General features: G+C 46.2%; 1 protein-coding gene across 2 annotated transcripts; it reads left to right on the top strand.

Annotated features, from left to right (window-relative positions):
- Positions 1 to 13,823: 13,823 nt before the first annotated feature.
- Positions 13,824 to 22,219, top strand: CBY2 (chibby family member 2; the record flags this gene model as incomplete). Of its 2 annotated transcripts, XM_081214872.1 has the most annotated exons (3): positions 13,824 to 13,898; positions 14,209 to 14,289; positions 21,047 to 22,219. In XM_081214872.1, 3 exons carry the CDS (start codon positions 13,824 to 13,826, stop codon positions 22,217 to 22,219), a joined length of 1,329 nt encoding a protein of 442 aa, XP_081070998.1. The 2 variants fall into 2 exon arrangements, with proteins under 2 accessions (XP_081070998.1, XP_081070999.1); XM_081214873.1 differs by lacking the exon at positions 14,209 to 14,289.
- Between the last annotated feature and the right edge of the window lie 1,417 nt (positions 22,220 to 23,636).

The following is a 23,636-nucleotide window of genomic DNA, read 5'->3' as shown; positions in this document are numbered from 1 at the left end:
TGTGCTTAAAAGTTGAAGGTGAAATGTGGTTGAAATTAGCATCAAGGGCAGACTTGAAAGGGGCAATGGGATTAGAAGGCTGTAAGTGGCCGCTTGGTGACTGACAGGTGGAAGGCAGTGGAGAAAACGTTTTTGCCAGCCTCCATCTTTCTGCAGTATTCCATGATGAGCCATAGATTCTTCTTACATCAGTTCTTTCAGTTTCCTTCTCCCTGACTTGCAGTACTGCTTGCTTGTATAGAATCTCCAACTGTGAATGACCCTTGGGGGCAGTTATATCAACATATACCCTAGGGGCAAGCTCTGATCTCCAAATGAATACCAAATTCCAGAAAGGACACCTTGCAAAATAACCAGGTTTCCAAACTCCCTGCAAGTTGGAGGCTGTGTGAATTGGTACAGCCACTATGGAGAACAGTATGGAGGTTCCTTAAAAAACTACAAATAGAACTACCATATGACCCAGCAATCCCACTACTGGGCATATACCCTGAGAAAACCATAATTCAAAAAGAGTCATGTACCAAAATGTTCATTGCAGCTCTATTTACAATAGCCAGGAGATGGAAGCAACCTAAGTGTCCATCATCGGATGAATGGATAAAGAAGATGTGGCACATATATACAATGGAGTATTACTCAGCCATAAAAAGAAACAAAATTGAGTTATTTGTAGTGAGGTGGATGGACCTAGAGTCTGTCATACAGAGTGAAGTAAGTCAGAAAGAGAAAGACAAATACCATATGCTAACACATATATATGGAATCTAAGAAAAAAAATGTCATGAAGAACCTAGGGGTAAGACAGGAATAAAGACACAGACCTACTAGAGAATGGACTTGAGGATATGGGGAGGGGGAAGGGTAAGCTGTGACAAAGCGAGAGAGTGGCATGGACATATATACACTACCAAACATAAAATAGCTAGCTAGTAGGAAACAGCCGCACAGCACAGGGAGATCAGCTCCGTGCTTTGTGACCACCTAGAGGGGTGGGATAGGGAGGGTGGGAGGGAGACACAAGAGGGAGGAGATATGGGGATATACATATAAGTATAACTGATTCACTTTGTTATACAGCAGAAACTAACACACCATTGTAAAGCAATTATACTCCAATAAAGATGTTAAACAAAACAAAAAAAGGCAGCTGGGCCGTTCTGTCTTTCTTGTCATATGCTCTTTACGCTAAACTGTCTGAGAGTTTAGAGGCTTAGCTTTTTCAGTTCTAGAAAATGGATGAGGATGTATTGCCCAAACAAAACATTGATGTTCCCAAAGTGTTCGGAGATCTCGAACATTCTTTCAAATGTCATCTTCATGAGCAATACCCCCTCCATTAAATCCTGCCCACGGTGTGTGTGTGTGTGTGTGTAAGAAAATTTGACAGCTAGAAATGGAGCAGAAAAGGGAAAGATTAGTTAATGTCGCCTTAGATAATAGTGCCTCTCAAGCCACTTGCCGCCTTTATAACCACGGATGAAAAACAACTTGATTTCAGTATTATTGATATTATTTCTGTCTCTTGAAGACCTATGAAATGAAAACTAAGCTTTAAAAGCTTTGCAGTTAATTGCTGCTGAGTTAAGTGTTTTTTTCAAACACCTTTGTGCTGACACATAGTTTAGAAAATCAATCAGGGAGATGAGGAATAAAAATATGGGTCTAAAATACTCCTGGCTAATTAAAAAATGCCGTAATAAACTCTGAATGGCCCAGAGCACCACGGAGAGGGGCCGAGGCTAGTGTGGAGAGCGGCTGGAGAGCCAGTGTCACAGCGGGGACAAGGGCGGAGGCAGAGAACAGGGCAGAGGAAAGGACCCTGTCGGCCTGACGAAGCATTTCTTATTACTCACAGTCAGCCCTGGCATAACATTTTCTGTAAAGACTGAGCCTGCCAAAGCGTGGGGAAAGCCAGTAAGTTTAGAATTGGAGGCACTATTTCTGCCTTTCATAAATGAACGGACACTGTGTCGGTAAATAAGGCCAAGTTTCACGCCTGGCCCTTGACAGTATTATAAAGGATGTAAATTGGTCCCCTGCTTCCTCTCTACCCTTTTCCCCCTAATGGACCCCCTTTGCATTAGGCTCTCAGTTTTCTCCACTCAACAGGACATGCCTTGATAGCAAACCATCACACCTTTACGTTACCGAAGGTGAGGTCCGGCTACTTGCTGCTCAAAAGCCAGTAAAGAGGCAAGGTTGGTGGAAAGGCAAGTTTGCTTTATCTTGGAGGGTGGCAGGGTGGCAGGGGGCGGACTCCACAGGCCTCCTCTCCCCCTACCTCCGACAGCCTGTGGGCAAGAGCTTTCGTAGACAGAGCGAGGGGGCTCCATGCAGAAACAGCCCAGTCAGCTCTGACACTCATCTTGATATTGGTCATGCAGTGGTCTGACCAGCATCATCTTGATTGTTTTGAGTACAGTTAGTCCTCACTTCCAGGGTCGGTTTGTCCCCATTTCTCTGAGGCCAGTTCTCAAAATCGTGGCAGCTTATGTCATGGCTACAGTCTGGTCATCATGTAGTTAACTTCTTCCACCCAATGGGGGTTTCAGTATCTACAGCAGCTCCCAGGATAGGGCTCAGAATATTATCTATAGCCCTTGAGGAGGAACTAAATGTCCTTGACTTTGCTTCATGAGTACGCTATTATTATTTGGTCTCGTTTGACTGTTTTCCTTTGTTTCTGCATTTTCTCACTTCCCTGATTAAACTTACTGTTTGGCTGAAGTTTTTCCACAGACAAAAGGCAGGCGGAGGACATGGGGGTGGAGGGAAGGAACACAGGGTCCTGCTCCATTACCTTTAGTGTGAATTTTAGTCTGTATTTTCCTTCCCAAAGAGGGAGATAACACTCCCAGGAGGGCCAACCAAAAGTTATTCTTAGGAGGCAAAAAACCCCCTTATTCTTGTTATGTATAAAACTCAGGTAGATATACAATGCACAAACACATTCATAGTATCTGTATATCTGTGGCATTAAAATTCCGTAGATGGCGGAGTGGGGGGGCAATTAGGAAAAAAATGTTTAAGGCTCCGGAATGGGAGGGGGTGAGATCATGAAAATAAGGTGGGAAAATACTTCTATAGATTGAAAGGCTTTGGCCTAAGTTGGGGATGTGAGGGGTGACACACCAGCCACATGCCAGTAACAAGTGTGGCTGCTGATTCTGTTAATGACAAAAAAATAGGCTAAAGTGGGGAGTCATTAAAAAAAAAGGAAACATGCCTTAAACATGTTTGTTTTAACTTAAAACAGAAATGTGTACTAACACATCATTTTTATTTATTTATTATTTTGCCGAACGCGGGTCTCTCACTGCTGTGGCCTCTCCCGTCGCGGAGCACAGGCTCCAACGTGCAGGCCCAGCGGCCATGGCTCACGGGCCCAGCCGCTCCACGGCATGTGGGATCTTCCCGGACCGGGGCACGAACCCGTGTCCCCTGCATCGGCAGGCGGACTCTCAACCACTGCGCCACCAGGGGAGCCCAGCACTGCTGCATTTGAATGACCTTGGACAAGTTATTGCATCTCTTTGACCTGAGTTTCCCCCTCTGTTAAATGGAGGTAATTCTACTACTCTTAAAAATGAGATTTTGTATTTGCGTGTTAAAGATCCTGGCATATCATAGGCATGGAATAGGTGCCTTGGTCTGACTTTTAAAGAGGCACGTGTGCATCTTGGAAAAGCAGTCAGTGACATTGATTCTCAGGGACGGATGTGATGCTAAAGGACTCATAGGAGAGGAGGCCCATCATGTCTATTTTCTCGAACTGAGTTAAGGAATCTCTGTGCTGAACGGGGCATCCTCTTGCATTCCTCGTCTTTCTAATGACCAGGCAGAGATGGTCCAGAAGTAGTATGTGTCATTTCTACCCACAGAGTTGGATAGCACTCAGTGACCTGGCCTCGCCCTAGCTCATGGGGGCTGGGAAGTGCAGGTCCTGGCTGGGCTGTTATTTCCCAGACATATTCATTCCATGGAGGTGCAGGAACACACTTCTTTGGTGATCTTTAAGCTGTCATTGACAAAAGTAGTAAATGCAGAAGGTCCAAGAGTCATGGAATAATGGGAATTAAGGGGAAAGGAAAAAAAATGTTGGTTAATCTACCAAAAACATCTTGCTACAGTAATAAACAGAGCTGTCTGTCTCTAGAAACTGGCCTTTTAACCACCCTCATAACTCAGTGCTTTTAAAGTCAATTCTCTGGGAGTAGTTAAAAACCACTTGACAACCATTTGATCTCTCATTCATGGCAAGCATTTCATTGCAGTCTGGGACATATCTGCTGGGCACAGTGGGACATACCCGTAGAAAAAGGAATTTTGGCTCTGATAGGATTTGTAAGATGGCATTTTTTCCTTCCTCTTTATCCATATGGGAAATTGATAGAAGACATTTAAGAGCCTTGGTTCAAGGTTACATGGCAGATTAATAGACTTTCAGGGAGCTGGACCCAGGAGTCTAGCAATGCCAACCACAGCCCTGGGGACCCATTCACTACGTGCATAAAACTAGGCTCCAGGGCTTCCCTGGTGGTGCAGTGGTTGAGAGTCTGCCTGCCGATGCAGGGGACACGGGTTCGTGCCCTGGTCTGGGAAGATCCCACATGCCGCGGAGCGGCTGGGCCTGTGAACCATGGCCGCTGAGCCTGCGCGTCCGGAGCCTGTGCTCCGCAACGGGAGAGGCCACAGCAGTGAGAGGCCCGCGTACCGCAAAAAAAACCCCAAAAAACAAAAAAAACTAGGCTCCACTTTCCAACTCCAGCACCTGCAGTCAAAGGAAGTCCTTTCGTGACTCTGGCCATGTAAGTAAATAAATGCCTTCTGCTCCCCCTGCCCCGCCTCCCAAGCGTCTTTTCATATTGGGTTGCATTACTTTTGTGGAAAATAACTTGCCGTTTAACTGTACTTTGTGGTTGGAAATTCTGAGCTGCTGCTTCCGTGTAATTCCCTAGGAAAATGAGCAGTGGCTGGAGCCAGAACCTGCATAGCAGGCACATGCATGGTCCAGGCTGGGTGTACGCCTTCTGTTTCCCCTCCTTCCAGGTCCAGTGTTCATAAATAGCATTCTGTATTCCTGGACATAACACTTTTCTTCATGCCCTCCCTATTAAGAGTTGAGTTAAAATGGAACTTTCATTAATGATAGTTGATGAAAGCAGTTTCACAGAATCAATTTCAATTTTAAGAGCACCTTGAGGATTACGGAGAGTTTGTAAGTTTTATTGTATTGAATTAATAGGCATTTCTGAAGTCAAGAGTCTAGAGTTCAGACTGTCAACTTTTTTTTTCCCCCTCTTGGCTTCACTTCAATGATCATAATAGAAAGAATGATCTTTTTTTTTTTTTTTTTTTTAGAAAGAGTGATCTTTAAATGAAACTTCTGAACGACATGCCTTGCTGATGGATGGTCCTCATGGAAATACAGTCCCTTTTGGCCATTAGAGCCTGCAGCCATTTAAAGTTGATGGTCTAGATTCGTATACAAAGTTTTCAAGGAACCGGGTCTTTCTTTTGGAGCTATTGCTTGTATTTTCTACTCAGGGGTTAAAGGGGCAATCATGTTTGAGTGTACAAAACTTATCCTTTGGCTCACCTGTCCTGAGGATTGTTACTTGAGGATAGAAAGTGACACAGTTCTCTCTTTGACTGATAAGTGCTGCTGCAGACCTGACACTGTAATAGTACAAAATGCAGTCCTTTATAGAAGATTCTTATGGTGATTTGGTCTTGTTGCCTTGGACTTATGGTGAGAAGGGATTTTGTGACCTGTTTTGAGATCTTCAAGGTCATTTGAGATTCCAAACTTGGTTGTGCATTGGAGTCATTTAAACAATTTTTTTTTAAAAAAGAAAACAATTATTTAGGTTCCACCCGTATATACTAACTCTGAATTATTTGTGGGGAGGAGGGTGGCTCTGGGGAATTCACTTTTTTTTTTTTTTTTTGTGGTACGCGGGCCTCTCACTGTTGTGGCCTCTCCCGTTGTGGAGCACAGGCTCCGGACGCACAGGCTCAGTGGCCATGGCTCACGGGCCCAGCCGCTCCGCAGCATGTGGGATCTTCCCGGACTGGGGCATGAACCTGTGTCCCCTGCGTCGGCAGGTGGACTCTCAACCACTGCTCCACCAGGGAAGCCCTCATATATCTTTTAAAATGTGCCTCAAGTAGACTCTGATGTAGTCGGTTCCTTCCATTTGGGAATCGTGTTGGTTATTCTGTTTGTTCCTTAGGTCCAGGCTCTGCCCTTCTCTTTGCTCCAGGATGCTGACTCCATCGAGGAGATCTCTTGCTCTCTGGTTTCTTGAATTTGACCAGGAGACAGGAGGGCAGGAAGGTGGTACAGGCAGGGCATACTTTCTCCTGACTCCCCTGTGGCATATCCTTGGGCTAGCTGTGGCCTATACTGAAGACACTGCTCCTCTCCCGGTGGCAGTCTTCCATACTGTCTTCTTCCACGTTCCCATAACCACTCCTTTTCCTCACCTCCTTGGGCCTTGGGCAGGGAGCACTGGCTATGTGTAGGCCAGAGGGGCTGCACTATGCCCTTGGGTGTCCCTGCACCCTGCCCACCATCTTGTAAATATGAGGTCATTCTGAACTGATCTTAAGTTTGAGTGGCCATCTGCTTTCTGCTGGGACCTTGAATGGTATAGGAATCACTAGAAAACTTGACTTTCTAAGTCAGCCCTCATGTTCTGAAAGACCTACTGCTTCTTTAAAGGTGCCTGGTAGAGCCCAGACTGTGGGCTGAAAGTGAAAGGACCAGGAGGAAGCCTGATTCCCCTGCAAGAGGCAGTGCTGCAATGACAGGCAAGGCATGAAGCCATCACTTCCTTTCAGTGGGTTTGAGATGCTTCATTTACCCTCAGGGAAACTCCTCTAAGTGAATGATGTCTTTGCTTCTTGGAAAACTATCCAGACGTTTGTCCTCCTGCTTCCCCCTCCCTTTTAGGAGCACCACACTTGGGTCTGTTGTAGGTTTCCCATCATTCCGTGGAGGCCTCTGTGATCAACAGCCCCCTCCACGCGGAGTCAAGATTAGGGTAAACCTCGAGCCATCCAGTGCAGGGTTTCTTCTGGGGGTCCAGTCAGCTGATCCCACTTTACAGGAAAATGTCACCCAGACACACGTGACTGGTGCTACCCTGATGTGGTGTGAGTGCTGGTTAACACCTTTCAAATAGGGAGGGTGGGAGGGAGGGAGACGCAAGAGGGAAGAGATATGGGAACATATGTATATGTATAACTGATTCACTTTGTTATAGAGCAGAAACTAACACACCATTTTAAAGCAATTATACTCCAATAAAGATGTTAAAAAAAAAAAAAGGATTGCATGCTGGCTACTTTGTTTGACAACAGTGCAAGAGAATGCCCACTGGGTGGCTGCTGCCTTCTTGGGTCCGGGTTTCTAGGGAGAGAAAGGGAGGCCTGGAAATGTGACCTTGAATTTGGGGTCCTGCCTGTGTCGATTAGCACCCAAGGTAATTTGGAACCAGGTAGTGGAGAACCACCTTGCCACTACCTCAGATCTCAGTCTTAGTTTAGAAATAAAGGTGCTACATCTTATACTGACTTCTTAGTTTCCTCTGAGGAGGGCACATTGCTTCTTAGTTTGTTGCTGAGTAAAACTCAGTTTCAGATAGAGCATAAAAGGAAGTTCACTCAATTTTTGACTATACATTAGATGTAACACTTTCCTCAGGAGAGAAGTTCAGGTTCTTAATCTGCCTTGAATAGCCAGATTGACTCAGGAGGCCGTGAAGACATGTGAAAATAATTTTTTCTAACCAACCTACAAAAATAACTTAACACCAGTTACTTCAGGCAAGAAAGGCAGCATAGTTTTATCATTTTAATAGACTATAGGCAAGCCTTTAAAGTTTCACAAGAGTTACTGTGGCTTTTTAGTGTTTTCTTTTTTAAGTTTGGGAACTCAGGGTGAACTTTCACTGTTCGGTGCCCCTGGGGCGTGTGATAATGGAGGTGTTAACAGGAATTGTTTATTCAGAAGCTGGGGCCAGTCTCATTCTGACTCTGCAGCAGTGTCATTGTCATCTTCTGTGACAGTGGAATGGACCCGATCAAGGCAGAGTGTGCTACTGCAAAGGACACACAAGATGCACTAGGCGGGGGATGGGGGGTGGGGGGGTGGGTGGAGAAACTATTCCAATTTCTATTTATGTTTATTTTCCCTAGAAAAACTAGAAAGAAACTGAGTTCTACTAATGCATAATGCATGGACTGGCACTGGCACCTTCCTGTGGCCTGAACAGTGTCACATTCTTGTTGGAGAAGGGAAGTGTCCCAAGGGAAAACTGGAGTTTCTCAAGGGGTTGTGGTGACCCCTTTCTTTGATACATGGTGTGATGGTGGGTGGCAGTTCTCATGTGTCGGGGAGAGAGGATTTGTGGATGATACCTAGTCTCACATAATGAACACGTGCCTTAAGGAGATATCTGCAGTGATCATGGGTAGAAGGTAATAATAAGGCAAGAATAAGTGCACAAGAAGAGAAGCAGCAGTGACAGTCCCACTTCTAGAACTATATCTCTTTTTTAATTTTAATTTTTTTCATTAAGATAAATTTTTTGTAGAAGTTTAAGATTCACAGCAAAATTGAGGGGAAGGTACAAAGATTTCCCCTATGACCCTTGCCCTCACACATGTACAGCCCCACCCCTATCGATGGCCCCATCAGAGCTGTGTGTTTGTTACAACTGATGAACCTACATAGACACATCATAATTACCCAAAGTCCATGGTTTACATTAAGGGTCATTCTTTTTTTCTTTTCCCCCTGTGCTATATAGTAGGTTCTCATTAGTTATCTATTTTATATATAGTAGTGTATATATGCCAATCCCAATTTCCCAATTTATCCCACCCTCCCTTTACCGCTTTGGCGTCCATACATTTGTTCCCTATGTCTGTGTCTCTATTTCTGCTTTGCAGATAGGTTCATCTGTACTATTTTTCTAGATTCCACATATATGCATTAATATACGATATTTGTTTTTCTCTTTCTGACTTACTCCACTCTGTATGACAGTCTCTAGGTCCATCCACATTTCTGCAAATGGCATGATTTCGTTCCTTTTTATGCCTGAGTAATATTCCATTATGTGGTACATATGTACCACATCTTTATCCATTCCTCTGTTGATGGACACTTAGGTTGCTTCCATGTCCTGGCTATTGTAAATAGTGCTGCAATGAACATTGTGGTACCTGACTCTTTTTGAATTATGGTTTTCTCAAGGTATATGCCCAGTAGTGGGATTGCTTGGTCGTATGATAGTTCTATTTTTAGTTTTTTAAAGAACCTCCATACTGTTCTCCATAGTGGCTGTCTCCATTTACATTCCCACCAACAGTGCATGAAGGTTCCCTTTTCTCCACACCCTCTCCAGCATTTACTGTTTGTAGATATTTTTTGATGATGGCTGGGTTCATTCTTGAAGTAGTACATTCTATGGATTTGGACAAATGTATGATTCATCATTATGGTGTCATACAGAGTATTTTCATTGTTCTAAAAATCCTCTGTGCTCCACCTGTTCGTCCCCTATACCTCGTACCCACTGGTAACCAGATATTTTTACTATCTACACTATTTTGCCTTTTCCAGAATACCATATAGTTGGAATCATATTGTATGTAGCCTTTTTAAATTGGCTTCTTTCACTTAGTAATATGCATTTAAGGTTCCCCCATATCTTTTCATGGCTTGATCGCTCCTTTCTCTTTAGTGCTGAATAATATATATTCAGCACTAAATAATATATAATATATAATAATATAATGTGTCTGGATGTACCAGAGTTTATTTATCCAGTTACCTACTAAAGGACATCACAGTTGCCTCAACTTCTTTTTCAGTGAAGTTACTAAGTATGTGTACAAATACAATTTACACCCACTATCGCTAATGATGACCTTCACCTGAACTGTGGTATGTCTTGGAATACTATCTAATAAGAGTATGACACCTTTAAGATTGGAAAAACAGACAATAAAGATGTCTACAGTCTTTTTTATTGACTTAAAATAATGTAGTGTTCAATGTAATATTTTAAAAATTTTTAATTAGTGTAATAGAAAGTGCTTAAAAGCCACTTTTGAGGTTTCTGACTTAGTCGTGAAAAAATAAAAGCTGCATACTGCCAGGGGAAATACTTGTTCTTCCCACGGCAATAAATACCGCTGAAATAATACATGGGAAAATATAGTGACAAGGCTTTTAATGCCATTTACACACTGATAAGTCTCAAGTTTATATTTCCATTCCAAATGCCTCTCTTATAACTCCAGACTCTTATAAGTGGTTGGTTTCTTGACACCTTCCTTTGAATGTAGTCTTTCTCAACTTAGTGTGTCTAAATGAATTCTTTTTTTAAATGTGTTTTTAAAATAAATTTTATTTATTTATTTATTTTTTGGCTGCACTGGGTCTTCGTTGCTGCGTGTGGGCTTTCTCTAGTTGCGGCGAGCAGGAGCTACTCTTGGTTGCGGTGCGCGAGCTTCTCATTGCGGTGGCTTCTCTTGTTGTGGATCATGGGCTCTAGGCGTGATGGCTTCAGTGGTTGTGGCACGTGGGCTCAGTAGTTGTGGCTCACGGGCTTAGTTGCTCTGCAGCGTGTGGGATCTTCCCGGACCAGGAATCAAACCCGTGTCCCCTGCACTGGCAGGCAGATTCTTAACCACTGCATCACCAGGGAAGTCCCTAAATGAATTCTTAATTTCCATTCCTTGCCCCACCGTCAGTCTTCTCCACCCCTGTAAATGACCACTACATTTTCCGAGTGCTTAGATGAAGAGCTCTAGCTCCCTTCTCACTTACCCTATATCCAAATCTATCAGCAGCTCTCATTGATTCTATATCAGAATATATCTAGAATCTTATGATTTCTCGCCCTCTTACCATAGCCATTTGAGTCCATCTCATATCTGGACAGTTGAAATTTGTCCCGTTCCTGCCTTGCTACATTACAATCTATTCTCCACGGTGTGGCCACAGAAATCTTTTTAAACCTAAGTCAGATCATGCCACACTCTGCTGAGCACCCTCCAGTGGCTTCCTATCTCAGCTGGAAAAAAATCCTCTGACCTCTGGTCCTCACGCATCCCCACCCTCACTGGCTCCAGGGACGCTGGCCTCCTTGTGGTTCGGCTGCACCAATCAAGCTCCTGCCTCAGGAGCTTTGCCCCTGCTGCCCCTCTGCTGACGTGCTCTTCTCCCAGATATTCCATAGCTTACCCGCAACACCTTTGGTCAAATGTCACCTCCTCAAGGAAGTCTTCGTCATCACCTGAAATAGCTCACTCTGCCACTCTCTGTCCCAATATCCTGTTGAACTTTTCTTTAGGGTGCTTACCCTGACATATACTTGGTTTTTTATTTGCTTACCATCTGTCTTCCTGCCCAGGCACACAGCTCCGTGAGAAGTTAATTTTGTTCATGACATCCTCACACCTAGGACAGCGACTGGCACAGCCCAAGTGCTTAGTAAATCCTTTCTGAATGATTGAATGAAATGAATCTTCATTCCTTAGCCAGCAAAACTGCTGATAGTTGCAGAGAAAACTTTGAAGAAACAAATATTGAAACAAATCAAATAGTATTTGTTACACAGCTGAGTGAAGTGCAGGTATAGCTTCCCCTTCAATAATAAAACAAAGTGCCATTCTTTTGTGAACCAATTATAGAAAGACGTCAGAAAGGATCTCAACTGTAAATAACTTTACTAGAAATAATGTTCTCATGGAACAACTGTTTAAAATAGCATTTGATGGAGCGGCTGCTTATCAAGAGGATGCTGGGGTGAGGGTGCAGGGATGGCATCGCTCGTGAAATGTATCCACCGTAGAGTAATTTATAGTCAAACGATTGCTGCAAAGCAATCAAAGCCAAGCAGTGCACAATGAACTAGATGATATCATGGATGCAGTTGATCTGATTTTAACAAGTGAGAGAGCTGTGCAGAATGCCAGGATTTTTGCAGTACTTTGTACCAAGATGGAGAATGACCATAAAGATCTGTTGTGTCTCAGAGATTTTGCAGTTGTCTCTTTTTACAAAAGAGCGGTGTTATAAGGTTGCTAACCTTTTCTTGTGGTGACAAGTGGTTGTTAACAGTGTGCTATATACGAACCATTTTTTGAAAGATTAAAAAAATATATTTCCCCCCTCATGGAAATGATGGTGTTTTAACAGTAAGCAAGAGAATTGAGAGTGGTTTTTTTTTTTTGAGAAACCTCACTCAATGAAAAGAACATTTTGGATGCAAATTTTAAATTTTAGCAATAACCATTGCATTATTTGGGGATAGGACTGAATATTGAATATTGCTTAGAAATTGCAGTCAATAATGTATTTTTCGGGCTTCCCTGGTGGCACAGTGGTTGGGAGACTGCCTGCCGATGCAGGGGACACGGGTTCGTGCCCCGGTCTGGGAAGATCCCCCGTGCCGCTGAGCGGCTGGGCCCGTGAGCCATGGCCGCTGAGCCTGTGCGTCCGGAGCCTGTGCTCCGCAACGGGAGAGGCCACAACAGTGAGAGGCCCGCATACCGCAAAAAAAAAAAAAAAATGTATTTTTCCATTTGGATATATACATCATTGTGAGGTACCCTCTTCAGCAAGGGCAGTCATTAAATCCAAAAACATAAGTAAACTGAACTTAGAACTTGACTTTTGGCTCACTGTGTTAAACCAAGATTTTAAGCAAGAGGGAACCACACTGTTTAAAATTACACTGTGCTCACTAAAAATATTACTATTGATAATTGTTTTTTGTGGAAGCAAAACTTGTTTTGTGTTTTTAATGAATAAGATAAAATAACACTATTATAAAACAGTTATTTTTCTTTGTTTATCCTATAAAATTTCAATTTTGGGTATGTTTTATAATATGCATACCATAATAATAGGTTAGAAAAAGCATCAAATTTATAAAATAAGAAATATAGGTTTAAGGATTTGCACTTAAAGTATTTTTTTGGTGGGATTTACTATGAAAAGATTTTGTAGCTCACTGACTGTAGATTAGCGATGTTCATTCATATTGTAATTCCTTGATACAGTGTTCAGAATAGTCTGGGTCAACTTTTTGAGAAGATCGGAAGCATATTTAGGGTCCAGGTTTTTTTGTTTTTTGTTTTTTTTTTGCGCGGTACGCGGGCCTCTCACTGTTGTGGCCTCTCCCGTTGTGGAGCACAGGCTCCGGACGCACAGGCTCAGCGGCCATGGCTCACGGGCCCAGCCGCTCTGCGGCATGTGGGATCTTCCTGGACCTGGGCACGAACCCGTGTCCCCTGCATCGGCAGGCGGACTCTCAACCACTGTGCCACCAGGGAAGCCCTGGGAGCAGTTTTGTGGGACTGAGCCCTTTAACTTGTGGGATCTGGCACCAACTTCAGGTAGGGTGTGTCAGAATTGAATTATAGGACATCCAATTGGTGTCAGAGAACTGAAGAACAGATGGGTGTCAAAAAACCTCTCAGACTACATTCTTTCTTGTGGTCTGGGTTTCTTCCTTCTTGAGTAATCCAAGTAGAAGATGCCACCCCTGGAGAGAGGATAGGGGTCTCGGCCCAGCCTGGCAGTGGGGATGTAAATGCCAGCCAGGATGACCAAACAGGGGGCCCGTGTTTGGGCTATTGTGTGTCACACCGACCTTGACTTGTCACACTGACCTTGACTGGCCATGTGGACACAACCAGGGTGAGCTCTTGCTGACCATCAGATGCCTCATTTCCACCTGTGATGCTCAGAGAGAGACCATGAGCCTTGAAAAACACCATATTGTTTTGTGATGTCACCCCTGGAATGTTCTGAGTGTTTTGGTGACCAACTTCTGCATAGGACCTATACCTGGCACCTAACATTGGTATGGCTTTTTACTTGAGATAGAAATAATAATTTTAGAAAAGGTAGTAGGTATCGGTATCTCTGCTCCACAGACTTTCAGAAAGCTTTTCCATCAACTGTAATACCTGTCTTAATTTCTGTTCAGAGACTGATAAAGCATCGTATCAGATATCATCTTCACATTCTTTCAGACCCAGATTTTCATAACGTACATAATTAACAAGAGGGGATGAGTGAGTAGTAAAAAGTCCTCTGTTTTTCAGGTGAGAAGTTGAAGTCCAGAGGATGGGCTGGGAAGCAGAAATCTACTTATTTCCTCTTTTCCACAGCACTCGAGGCCAAATTTTACAAGAAAAAGGGATACCAGATCTGAAAGCCTAGAAATTCCAATCAGTGTGGTTCTACCTCAGGTAGGGATAATCACAGAAGGATGCAGCCTCTCAGTTTTAGCCAGAATAGTCCTCCTCTGTCAAAACTCTAGCAAGATGTCGTAGAAAGAGCAGAGTAGTCAGGGCCTCAGATTCTAGTTCTAGGTCAGCTGCCAGCCAGCTGTGTACCTGGGGGAGGCCACTTAGTCACTCAGCGTCTTGGGTTTCTCATCCCTCGAATGAGGGGGGGTGGGTTAGGTGATCTGGGAAGACCTTCCAGCCCTGCCACTTGAAGTTTCTGTGACTCTCGGAAATAAGCCAATCTTCTCAAAATTAGATCTTTTGGTGCTTGCTGTTGTGCAACTACTCTGGATTTATGGGGGCAGAATTAGAACTGAGACTTGCAATCAAAAGCATACGACTGGATCCATGAACCTAGGATGTGGGCGGAGGGGTACAGGGTCATGCGGAGGGGTCAAGAGAATGAAGGCCTGCTGTATACCAAAGACAGAGTGTAAGAGGGGTGGGCCTGGGGGGTTCAGAATGGAGGCCAATGAACGGATGACAGGCTGGAGATTCTCAGTTCTCCTCCTGCTAAGCAGCTGTTTCCTGGGAGGGGTCCTCCTGATTGGATTGTTCCTATTGCTGTGTCACAAAGGGAGGAGCCTTGCTTCTCCAGAGTCACCTAAGGCCCTGTTGGAAGATCATGGCGGTGCAACCAGAGGGCCTAAAATGTACGGTGGAGGAATCCAATGCAGAGGTAACTATCTGAAAGCTCTGTCCAGGGATGTGTAGGAACAGGATTGATCGCCAGTGGGCATCCTGGGATCTTGGAGAGCATGAAATTAGAGGACACCTGCTGCCTGGGCACATGGGCAGATGTGCCTCATGGGTATACCTGCCAAGAGGACACAAGTCCTGTGGCAGGTTCCAGACACCCGGCAGGGTACTCTAGGCTGGTGCTCAGGGTGAAGGGGGTGTCTATAAGTTTAGATGATCTGAACTGGGCCATCACTAGAGCTGTGAGAGGGACCAGTGTGCTGACTGGACCTCCTCAAATGAGATGGTTACAACTGACAGCACTGGAAGGACTGATCTGGTTAACCAGGGGAGGAAGGGGGACTTCCCTGGCGGTCCAGTGGTTAAGACTCTGCACTTCCACTGCAGGGGGCACGGGTTCGATCCCTGGTCGGGGGACTAAGATCCCGCATGCTGCATGGTGTGGCCAAACAAAGAAACAAAAACAAAACAAAACAAAAAACAAGGGGAGGGCTTCCCTGGTGGCGCAGTGGTTGAGAGTCCGCCTGCCGATGCAGGGGATGCGGGTTCGTGCCCCGGTCCGGGAAGATCCCACATGCCGCGGAGCGGCTGGGCCCGTGAGCCATGGCCGCTGAGCCTGCGCGTCCGGAGCCTGTGCTCCGCAACGGGAGAGGCCACAACAGTGAGAGGGCCGCGTACTGCAAAAAAAAAAAACAAGGGGAGGAAGGGAGATTGAGCACTGATTTGATCATGTGACGGCACTGGGCCATGCAGTGCGAGGGAGAGATTGTGTAGGAACGGGAACTGGGAACCCTAGGAAGCCCGCTAGTAATGGCAGAGCTGGAGTTAGAGGCTTGAAGCCAGGTCAGTGCCCACTTCCTCTGCTATGCCGCAAGCTGGGCACATGCCGCCTGCTTCTTCCCTTGCTCTTAAGAGATGGTGCCTCTTCTCCGCCCATCTTCACCGCCTGCCGTGAGCTCCCTGCCTGTATCTGCCACATTCTGCTTCGTTTTGAGGCTGAGCCCATTCATTTGGGAAGGGGATTGCAGCAGCAGCTCTGTGTTTCCAGAAAGCACCTCTGGTCTCCCAGCCCCCAGTCGTGCCTGGCGCTTCTCATTTACATTGCAAAGGCCTATGATTCACTATTTGTTTCGCCCTTAGGTCTTTTCGGGTCTTATTGATTTCCAGTTTTTCTTCCTCACATTAAACATTTGTGTTTTCTGATTTCCCTCCAACACATTAACTTGCCAGCCATCAATGTTACTTCCTGCCCAAGCTCTCTGCCCTCCTGGTTCCTTTTGTACATAATGATTCAGTTCTCACCAGCATTCCCATTTCCCCAGTGAGCTCTATCTGTGAGTTTCATAAAGGCACTGTTTCCTGTGAGATCATTAATGAAGGATCTATACCAGGTCAGAATGAGCTCCCACAGCACCCCCCAGGGCCCCCCCTCATCCCTCACTGTTGCCTTTTCTCAGTCCCCTTTGTTTGGGTTTGTTCTTCAGAAGCTATGGAATCCACCAACAATGCCTGTATCTCTACCAATTTGAATAAGTGTTAGGAGGAAGATTTCAGAAGATTGTGTGTTAAACAATTAGCTAAGACTACCAGATACATGACAGATGACATGTTTATTCTCTTTGCTGTTAGTGTTATGATTCTATCAAAATCAATCACACTGACCTGTGCATTATCCTCTTATCTGTTCGCATTTCTTAAAACCAACATTGACTTTCTCATGGTGCTCAGAACGGAGTTAATTTAAAAATATTATAATGAGACTCAGCCTTGTCAACCTGGTGCGAACATTAGTGGCGGATCTGGCTTCTCCTTCCATCATTCTGGGCCTCTCAGCTTCACATGCTTGAAAAGTAACCCCAGATGGTTGCATGTTCTCTGACCGTAACCCTCAGTAATGCTGGCAAAGTAGGGCTTCAGAAAACTTGGTCAACAGGCTTGAAATCTGCTGGGAGCATTTGGACGTCTCTTCTGGTCTGTGGTAGCCGTACTTCTCCAGGAGTGGAGAGAACCTCAGCGTATGTCAGCTAAACTGGCTAGTCATTGACTAGTCCTGTTGCTGAACTATTTAGATGGGAGGCCAGCAGCCCCAGAAATTAAAGTCCAGAAGGTCCCACTGAGCCCTGGTCCTTAGACACCCCTTAGCATCAGAGAGAGACTTTGGTCTTACCACCTGTCCTTTGCCTTTGCCCTGCCCGCCCTGCCACTGGCTTTTCCTCCTCCACGGTCTCCACTTGCCGCGCACAAGGCTGGTGACCTGACAGAAGCACATAGTTGGTGATTTCATGCATTTTCCTTCGAGGACCAAATGCATTTAAAAAGGAGATGCCAGGGCTTCCCTGGTGGCGCAGTGGTTGAGAGTCCGCCTGCTGATGCAGGGGACGTGGGTTCGTGCCCCGGTCCGGGAGGATCCCACGTGCCGCGGAGCGGCTGGGCCCGTGAGCCATGGCTGCTGAGCCTGCGCGTATGGAGCCTGTGCTCCGCAACGGGAGAGGCCACAGCAGTGAGAGGCCCGCGTACCGCAAAAAAAAAAAAAAGAAATGAGAGAGTTGGGGAAATCTGAATCAGTATTTGTTGATATTAAGGGATCATACTTTGCTTTGAAATAACCCAGCGGCAGGGGAGTGGTTCTGGAATTGGATGAAGGTATCGATGAAGCAGGTGTGGCCTTGATTTGATAACTGCCGAAGCTGGGTACGTGGAAATTTATTAGACTATCCTCTCTCTTTTTGTGTATGTTTGGAATTTTCCATAAGAAAAAGTCCCCAAGTAGTGAAAGTCCTTTGCTTAATTCATGGAGACTTCCTACATGTGTGCTTCACATATATAAGTTCAGGGAGCCAGAACTGGATTTGTGACTTACTGAGTGAACTGGTGCTGGTTATTTAACTTCTCTGAGTTTCAGTTTCTCCATCTGTAAAATGGGAATAATAACACTTTATTAAATCAGTGTTGTGAAGATTAAATGAATTCAGTAGCACAAAACTTCTTCCCTTTCTTTCTCTTGATGGGTATACACATCATTGACGAAAACTACATTTTCCATAGTAATATCTTCAAGAGCAGGATATTACTGCTGAGATGGAGTCCTGTAGTGCTTCATCCTTGGAGGATGAAGAGGACCTCTCAAGATTTACTCCTTATTGACCTTGGCTAATCTTCCCAGTCTGAGATCAAGGCACCTTAAATTTATAAGGAAACGGTCTGGGCTCTTCACAATGGGGTTCATTCTGATCACAGGTTCAGCCACAAGAGCCATTGTGCTTCTCCCATTGAGAAAGATGAAAACCATGGAGGCTGGATTTATTTAAAGTAAATAAGGTTCTGATTGCAGAATGTCCCTGCACCCTCGCTCTCTGGAAGATTAAGCACAACCTTACAAAGTTAATGACATGCTTATTGGAAAGTTAATAGCATAGAATCATGCCTTCTATTTATCTAGCTCTTTGGGTCTTAAAGAATTCTAACCAACTTTATACACTGTACAAATTATATATCTCTCTATATGCCTATATATATAATGTGAATAACCTGACTTGTTTTCTATCTTCTCTATCTGTAAAATTTTGAAAATAACCTAAGGAATGAGAAATTAATATTTGGAGAGCATTGCAGTGTACTTGCTTGAAATGCTTTTGGTGTATTTAGAAGCAGCTCTCATGATCTTATTTTTATTTAAATTCATTGCTGCAATTGTTACCTCTTCTCCAGGATGCATCCCACTTGTTCACTGCTTTTTGAATTCATCTCAGAATTCCTCCATTAGAGAAATCTCCTTTTCTTGGTAACAATACCTTACATTTACATTTCTTACATGTAAGATGGCACCTGGCAGTTTTAAAAACACTTACATTACTATGGCACCTGGCAGTTTTAAAAACCTTACATTTCTGTGGCACCTGGCAGTTTTAAAAACACTTTTACATTCATTATCTCATTTAATCCTCACAATGGTGTTGTCAACTAAGCAGGGCATGTGTTATTATTTCCATTTTACAGGTACAATTTGCTGACTTTCCATGTTGGAAGGTGGTGCCTTTAAGATCACAGAGTCTGACTCTCTTTCGTACTAGTGAAAATCTGGGTCTCAGAGAGAGTGAGAGCTCTCTAGTTTCACGCTGCCCATCAGCAACAGAACCAGGATGAGCATCTGTGTGACCCCAGTCTTGACCCCTTGGCCTTCAGCCCTGCTGTAACCCTCACCTGCAAACTGCATTCTACCTGGCTCAGAGCAGTTCTCACCACCGGAAGCCAGAATCACCTGAGGGAGCTGGTTAAAAATACAGATGGATGAGTGAATGAGTCTTGTAAGTAAAGGCTCCAAAATCTGCATTTAAAACTCACTCAGCTTATTCTTCTATATTGAGAAGTGTGACAGTGGTTTGTTGGGTGTAAGCTCCGTGGCTCTGATCCTCTTTTTATGTGGTGGTTTTGAGGTGCATGGCCACCATCATGAATTCCTCTGTATGAATTACTTGGTATCCTTTGATGTCTTCACTGCCACCTGTTGAACTCCCATTGCTCGGTGATATGTCCATGATGGTGCCTTTCCTTTCCAAAATTATCAGCTGGACTCTGTTTTAAGCTTAGCACCATGTTGGTTGGTGTTAAAGGGGTTGCTATCAGGGATGGCTAAGAGTGGAGGATAAGCCTGAATGGGGCCAGGAAGAAGGTGGGACTTACCAAGAGCACTGCCATTTGGGACAACGTGAGTGGCTGTTGGGTGATGCCAATGGTGGGTACACATCTACAGCTCCGGTAGCTGGAGAACAGTGTTTATTCTTCCTCTAGGGTGCCAGCACCCATGCTTAGTGCTTTCATACATTACCTCTCTTAATCCTAAAATATTTCTATGAGGCAAGGCAGTAGGTGCAGTTATCCCAATTTGAAAGCGTGGTAACTAAAGCTCACATAATTTGTCCGTGTTCTTGTAACTAATCAAATAATGGGGCGAGGACTCAAACAGTTGGTTGGCTCCAATATCGATGCCTTTATCCTCCATGATATATTCTTGATTCTCATTATTCATGGATTCCATATTTGTGAATCTGCCTAAATTTTTTTCACTAAAATTAGTTTGCAACCCCAAAATCAGTACTCGTCTCACTTTCATGATTATTCATAGACATGCACAGAATGATGAAAAATTGGAGTTACCTGATGCACACGTTTCCAGTTGGAGGTGCCTTCTTGTTTCAGCTCTCAGACTGTAAAACAGTGTCCTTTTCACAGTTTATTTAGCGTCACTGTTTTCACACTCTTGTGCTTTTTGTTGGTGATTTCACTGTCTAAAATGGCCCTCAAGCATGGTGCTGCAGTGCTGTGTAGCCGTCCTAAGCTAAGCACAAGAAGGCAGTGATGTGATGTGCCTTACAGAGAGAACACCTGCTAGGTAAGCTTCCTTCCCACATGAGTCACAGTGCTGTTGACCGCAAGTTCAATGTAATGAATCAAAAGTACATTTTATTTTATTTTAGCGGTACGCGGGCCTCTCACCGTTGTGGCCTCTCCCATTGCGGAGCACAATCTCTGGACGCGCAGGCTCAGCGGCCATGGCTCACAGCCCCAGCCGCTCCGCGGCATGTGGGATCTTCCCGGACAGGGGCACGAACCCGTGTCCCCTGCAACGGCAGACGGACTCTCAACCACTGTGCCACCAGGGAAGCCCAAAAGTACATTTTAAATAAGGTGTCTTTCAACAGCAGACCAAGTGATTTATTGATTGTTTGAGGAAAATGTGGCCAGAGGCTAGCAGGAACCTAACGCCCTGCGTCTCTTCGGAGCAATGGTACAGTAGTCGCGAATTCTGTATTCGCGGGACTTTATAGAACCGCGAATAACGAAGACCGATGTCATTTCCTTGCGAGGAACCCAAGAAGCCAAGTGCAAAAGCGCCCCCTGTGGCCAGTCCAGACCCCCAGACTGGGTTTCTTTTGGGGTCTCCCGGCCTCTCATGTGGTCAGCCAGCCTCGGGTGCGTCAGCTCCTTCGCTAACTCTGGGCTTCCCTGTTCTCTCCCGCAGGGGGGTACAGCCGAGCCCTTCCTGAGGCTCCACAACTTGTACCCCAGCCCGCGCTGGGCCAGGCAGGCCGCCCTGCCCAGGCTGAGCCGCCAGGCGGTCAGCCAACACTCCTACCAGCCGAACCGTTTCCCCTCCGTGGTGCCCCTGGACCCCATGGAAAGCCCCGCCTCCCAGGAGGACCTGAAGCTGGACAACAGCCCTCCCCGCGTGCAGCTCAGCGACGAGACGTTCGTCTTCCAGGACGGGCAGTGGGTGAGTGAGAACTGTCGCCTGCAGTCCCCCTACTTCTCCCCGTCCTCGTCCTTCCACCACAAGCTGCACCACACGAGGCTGGCCAAGGAGTGCCCGTGGCAGGAGGAGAACCAGTCCCTGCGTGCGGAGAACCAGTCCCTGTGCGCGGAGAACCAGTCCCTGCGCGCGGAGAACCGCACGCTCCGCGAGGAGAACGAGATCCTGCAGGTCTTATGGGAGGAGCACCGGGCCGTGCTGCGCCGCGCCTCGCCGCTGCTGCGCAAGCACAACGCCTCGTCCCTGGAAGCGGTGAAGAAGGACCCGGACCTGCAGGTGCACGGCGGCCGGGAGAGCTGCACCCTGCAGCTCCTCCGGGAGGAGAACCGGGCCCTGCAGCAGCTGCTGGAGCAGAGAAAGGCCCAGCCGGACGAGAAGGCGGCCTTGACCGAGATCAAACCGGTCCCCTCGCCCCATGAGGCGCCCCACGGGCTGCTGCCGGACCAGGGCGCGGGCCTCTCCTCCCCCTTCAAGGAGCCCCAGGCCCCGCAGGAGGACTCCAAGACGCTCTGGGCCCTGCGCGAGATGCTCAGCCACCTGTCGGGGCAGCCCAGGGAGGAGGGGGGCAAGGCGGGCCCGGGCCTGCCCGACGGCGGCCAGTCCCTGGAGCTGCTGCGGGAGATGAGGCAGGCGCTGCAGGCGCTGCGGAAGGAGAACCAGAACCTGCAGGAGGAGAACCGGGCCCTGCACGTGCTGTGCGAGGAGCACCGGATTTTCCAGGAGGAGAGCAAGGCGCTGTGGGAGAACAACAAGCTGAAGCAGCAGCAGAAGCTGGTCATCGACACGGTGACCGAGGTCACCGCCCGCATGGAGCTGCTCGTGGAGGAGCTGTACGCCTTCGTGCCGACCAAGAACAAAGACCCCAAGAAGCCCAGCAGGGTCTGAGGCTCCCCGTCTGAGCCGCACCAAAGCCCAGAGCTGGGCCACCAAACGGCATCTCCCGCCTTCCCGTGGTCGCCTCGCCTGCCTCCACCAGCTGGTGCCCGTGCAAGAGCAGAACGAGTGGCCTGGTCAACTCAGAGAAGCAATAAAGGTGTGAGGCCGCTAATCGCGCGTGCTGCTCTGCTTTCTTTCTCATTTTTCTTTCTTTTGAGCACTTGCAGGCTCACGGCAAAATGGAGCAGAAAGTACAGAGATTTCCCACATACCCTCTACCCCACACACGAACCCGCAGCCTCCCCGCTACCAACATCGTCCGCCAGAGGGCGCACTTGTTACAACTGATGAACCTGCACTGACACATCATTATCACCCAAAGCCGTGGTTCACATTAGGGTTCACTCTGGGTGGGTTCATTCTATGGCATGGAACAGAATATATACAGAGTATATTCCCTGCCCTAGAACTCCTCTGTGCTCTGCCTGTTCATCCTTCCCTGCCTCCCACCCCTGGCAACCACTGATCTTTTTACTGTCCCCATGGTTTTGCCTTTTCTAGAGTGTCATATAGTTGGGATCATACAGTAGGCAGGCTTTTCAGCAGCAGGCATTCAGGTCTCCTCCATGTCTTTTCATGGCTTGATAGCTCGTTTCTTTTTAATGCTGAATGCTGTTCCACTGTCTGAATTTACTGCAGTGTGTTTATCCATTCACCTACTGAAGGACTTCTTGGCTACTTCCAAGTTTTGGCAGTTATGAATCTGGCTTCCTTTTCTTCTATTTTCTCTCGTCTCTTCCTTACCGCAGCCTTCATTGTCATCTGTTTTTCATCTCCTCCCCTTTTCCTTCCTTGCTTTCCTCCTCTTTCTCCTGTCCTTCTTGCTCTCTCATTGTCTGATGAGATCATAGTGTGGGGGAGAGGATGCGGGAGAAGAGCTCACTTAAGGCCAGGACTTTTCACCTGGGCTGCTGGCGACACTGGGCTGGAAAGCTCTGTCTAGGGCTGTCCCGAGTGTTGGAGGATGTTTAGCAGCATCCCTGGCCTTTGCTCACTTAGATGCCAGTAACAGCCACCTGACCCCCAGCTGTGACAAGCAAGTGTTTCCAGGCTTTGTCCAATGGCCCCCTGGGGTGGGAGGTAAAACCCCTGCCCCACTCCCAACACTGCTCTCAGAGCATCTTCCTAGAAACAACAGCCCTTGAAATGCTCTGAGAAAATGAAGGTTTCCATGAGGGGAAGACAATCCTTTTGGGCAGATTCATGATCACACTCCAGCTTAAAGGGTCTGAGAGGTCCTGCGATGAAGAAAACCGCTTATCTTCGGGGAACCCAGAATTGGCCAATTTTTAGCAGATCTTGAAATCTTTGTAATTTTTTTCTTTGAAACCTCTGTTTATGTGACTCTGCTGATCACCCAGTTTGG

Source organism: Mesoplodon bidens (genome assembly GCF_964165515.1).
Source record: "Mesoplodon bidens genome assembly, chromosome: 17".
In the NCBI taxonomy this organism is placed as follows: domain Eukaryota; kingdom Metazoa; phylum Chordata; class Mammalia; order Artiodactyla; family Ziphiidae; genus Mesoplodon; species Mesoplodon bidens.
The sequence above is the reverse complement of the archived record's forward strand: the minus strand, read 5'-3'. Positions and strand labels throughout refer to the sequence as shown.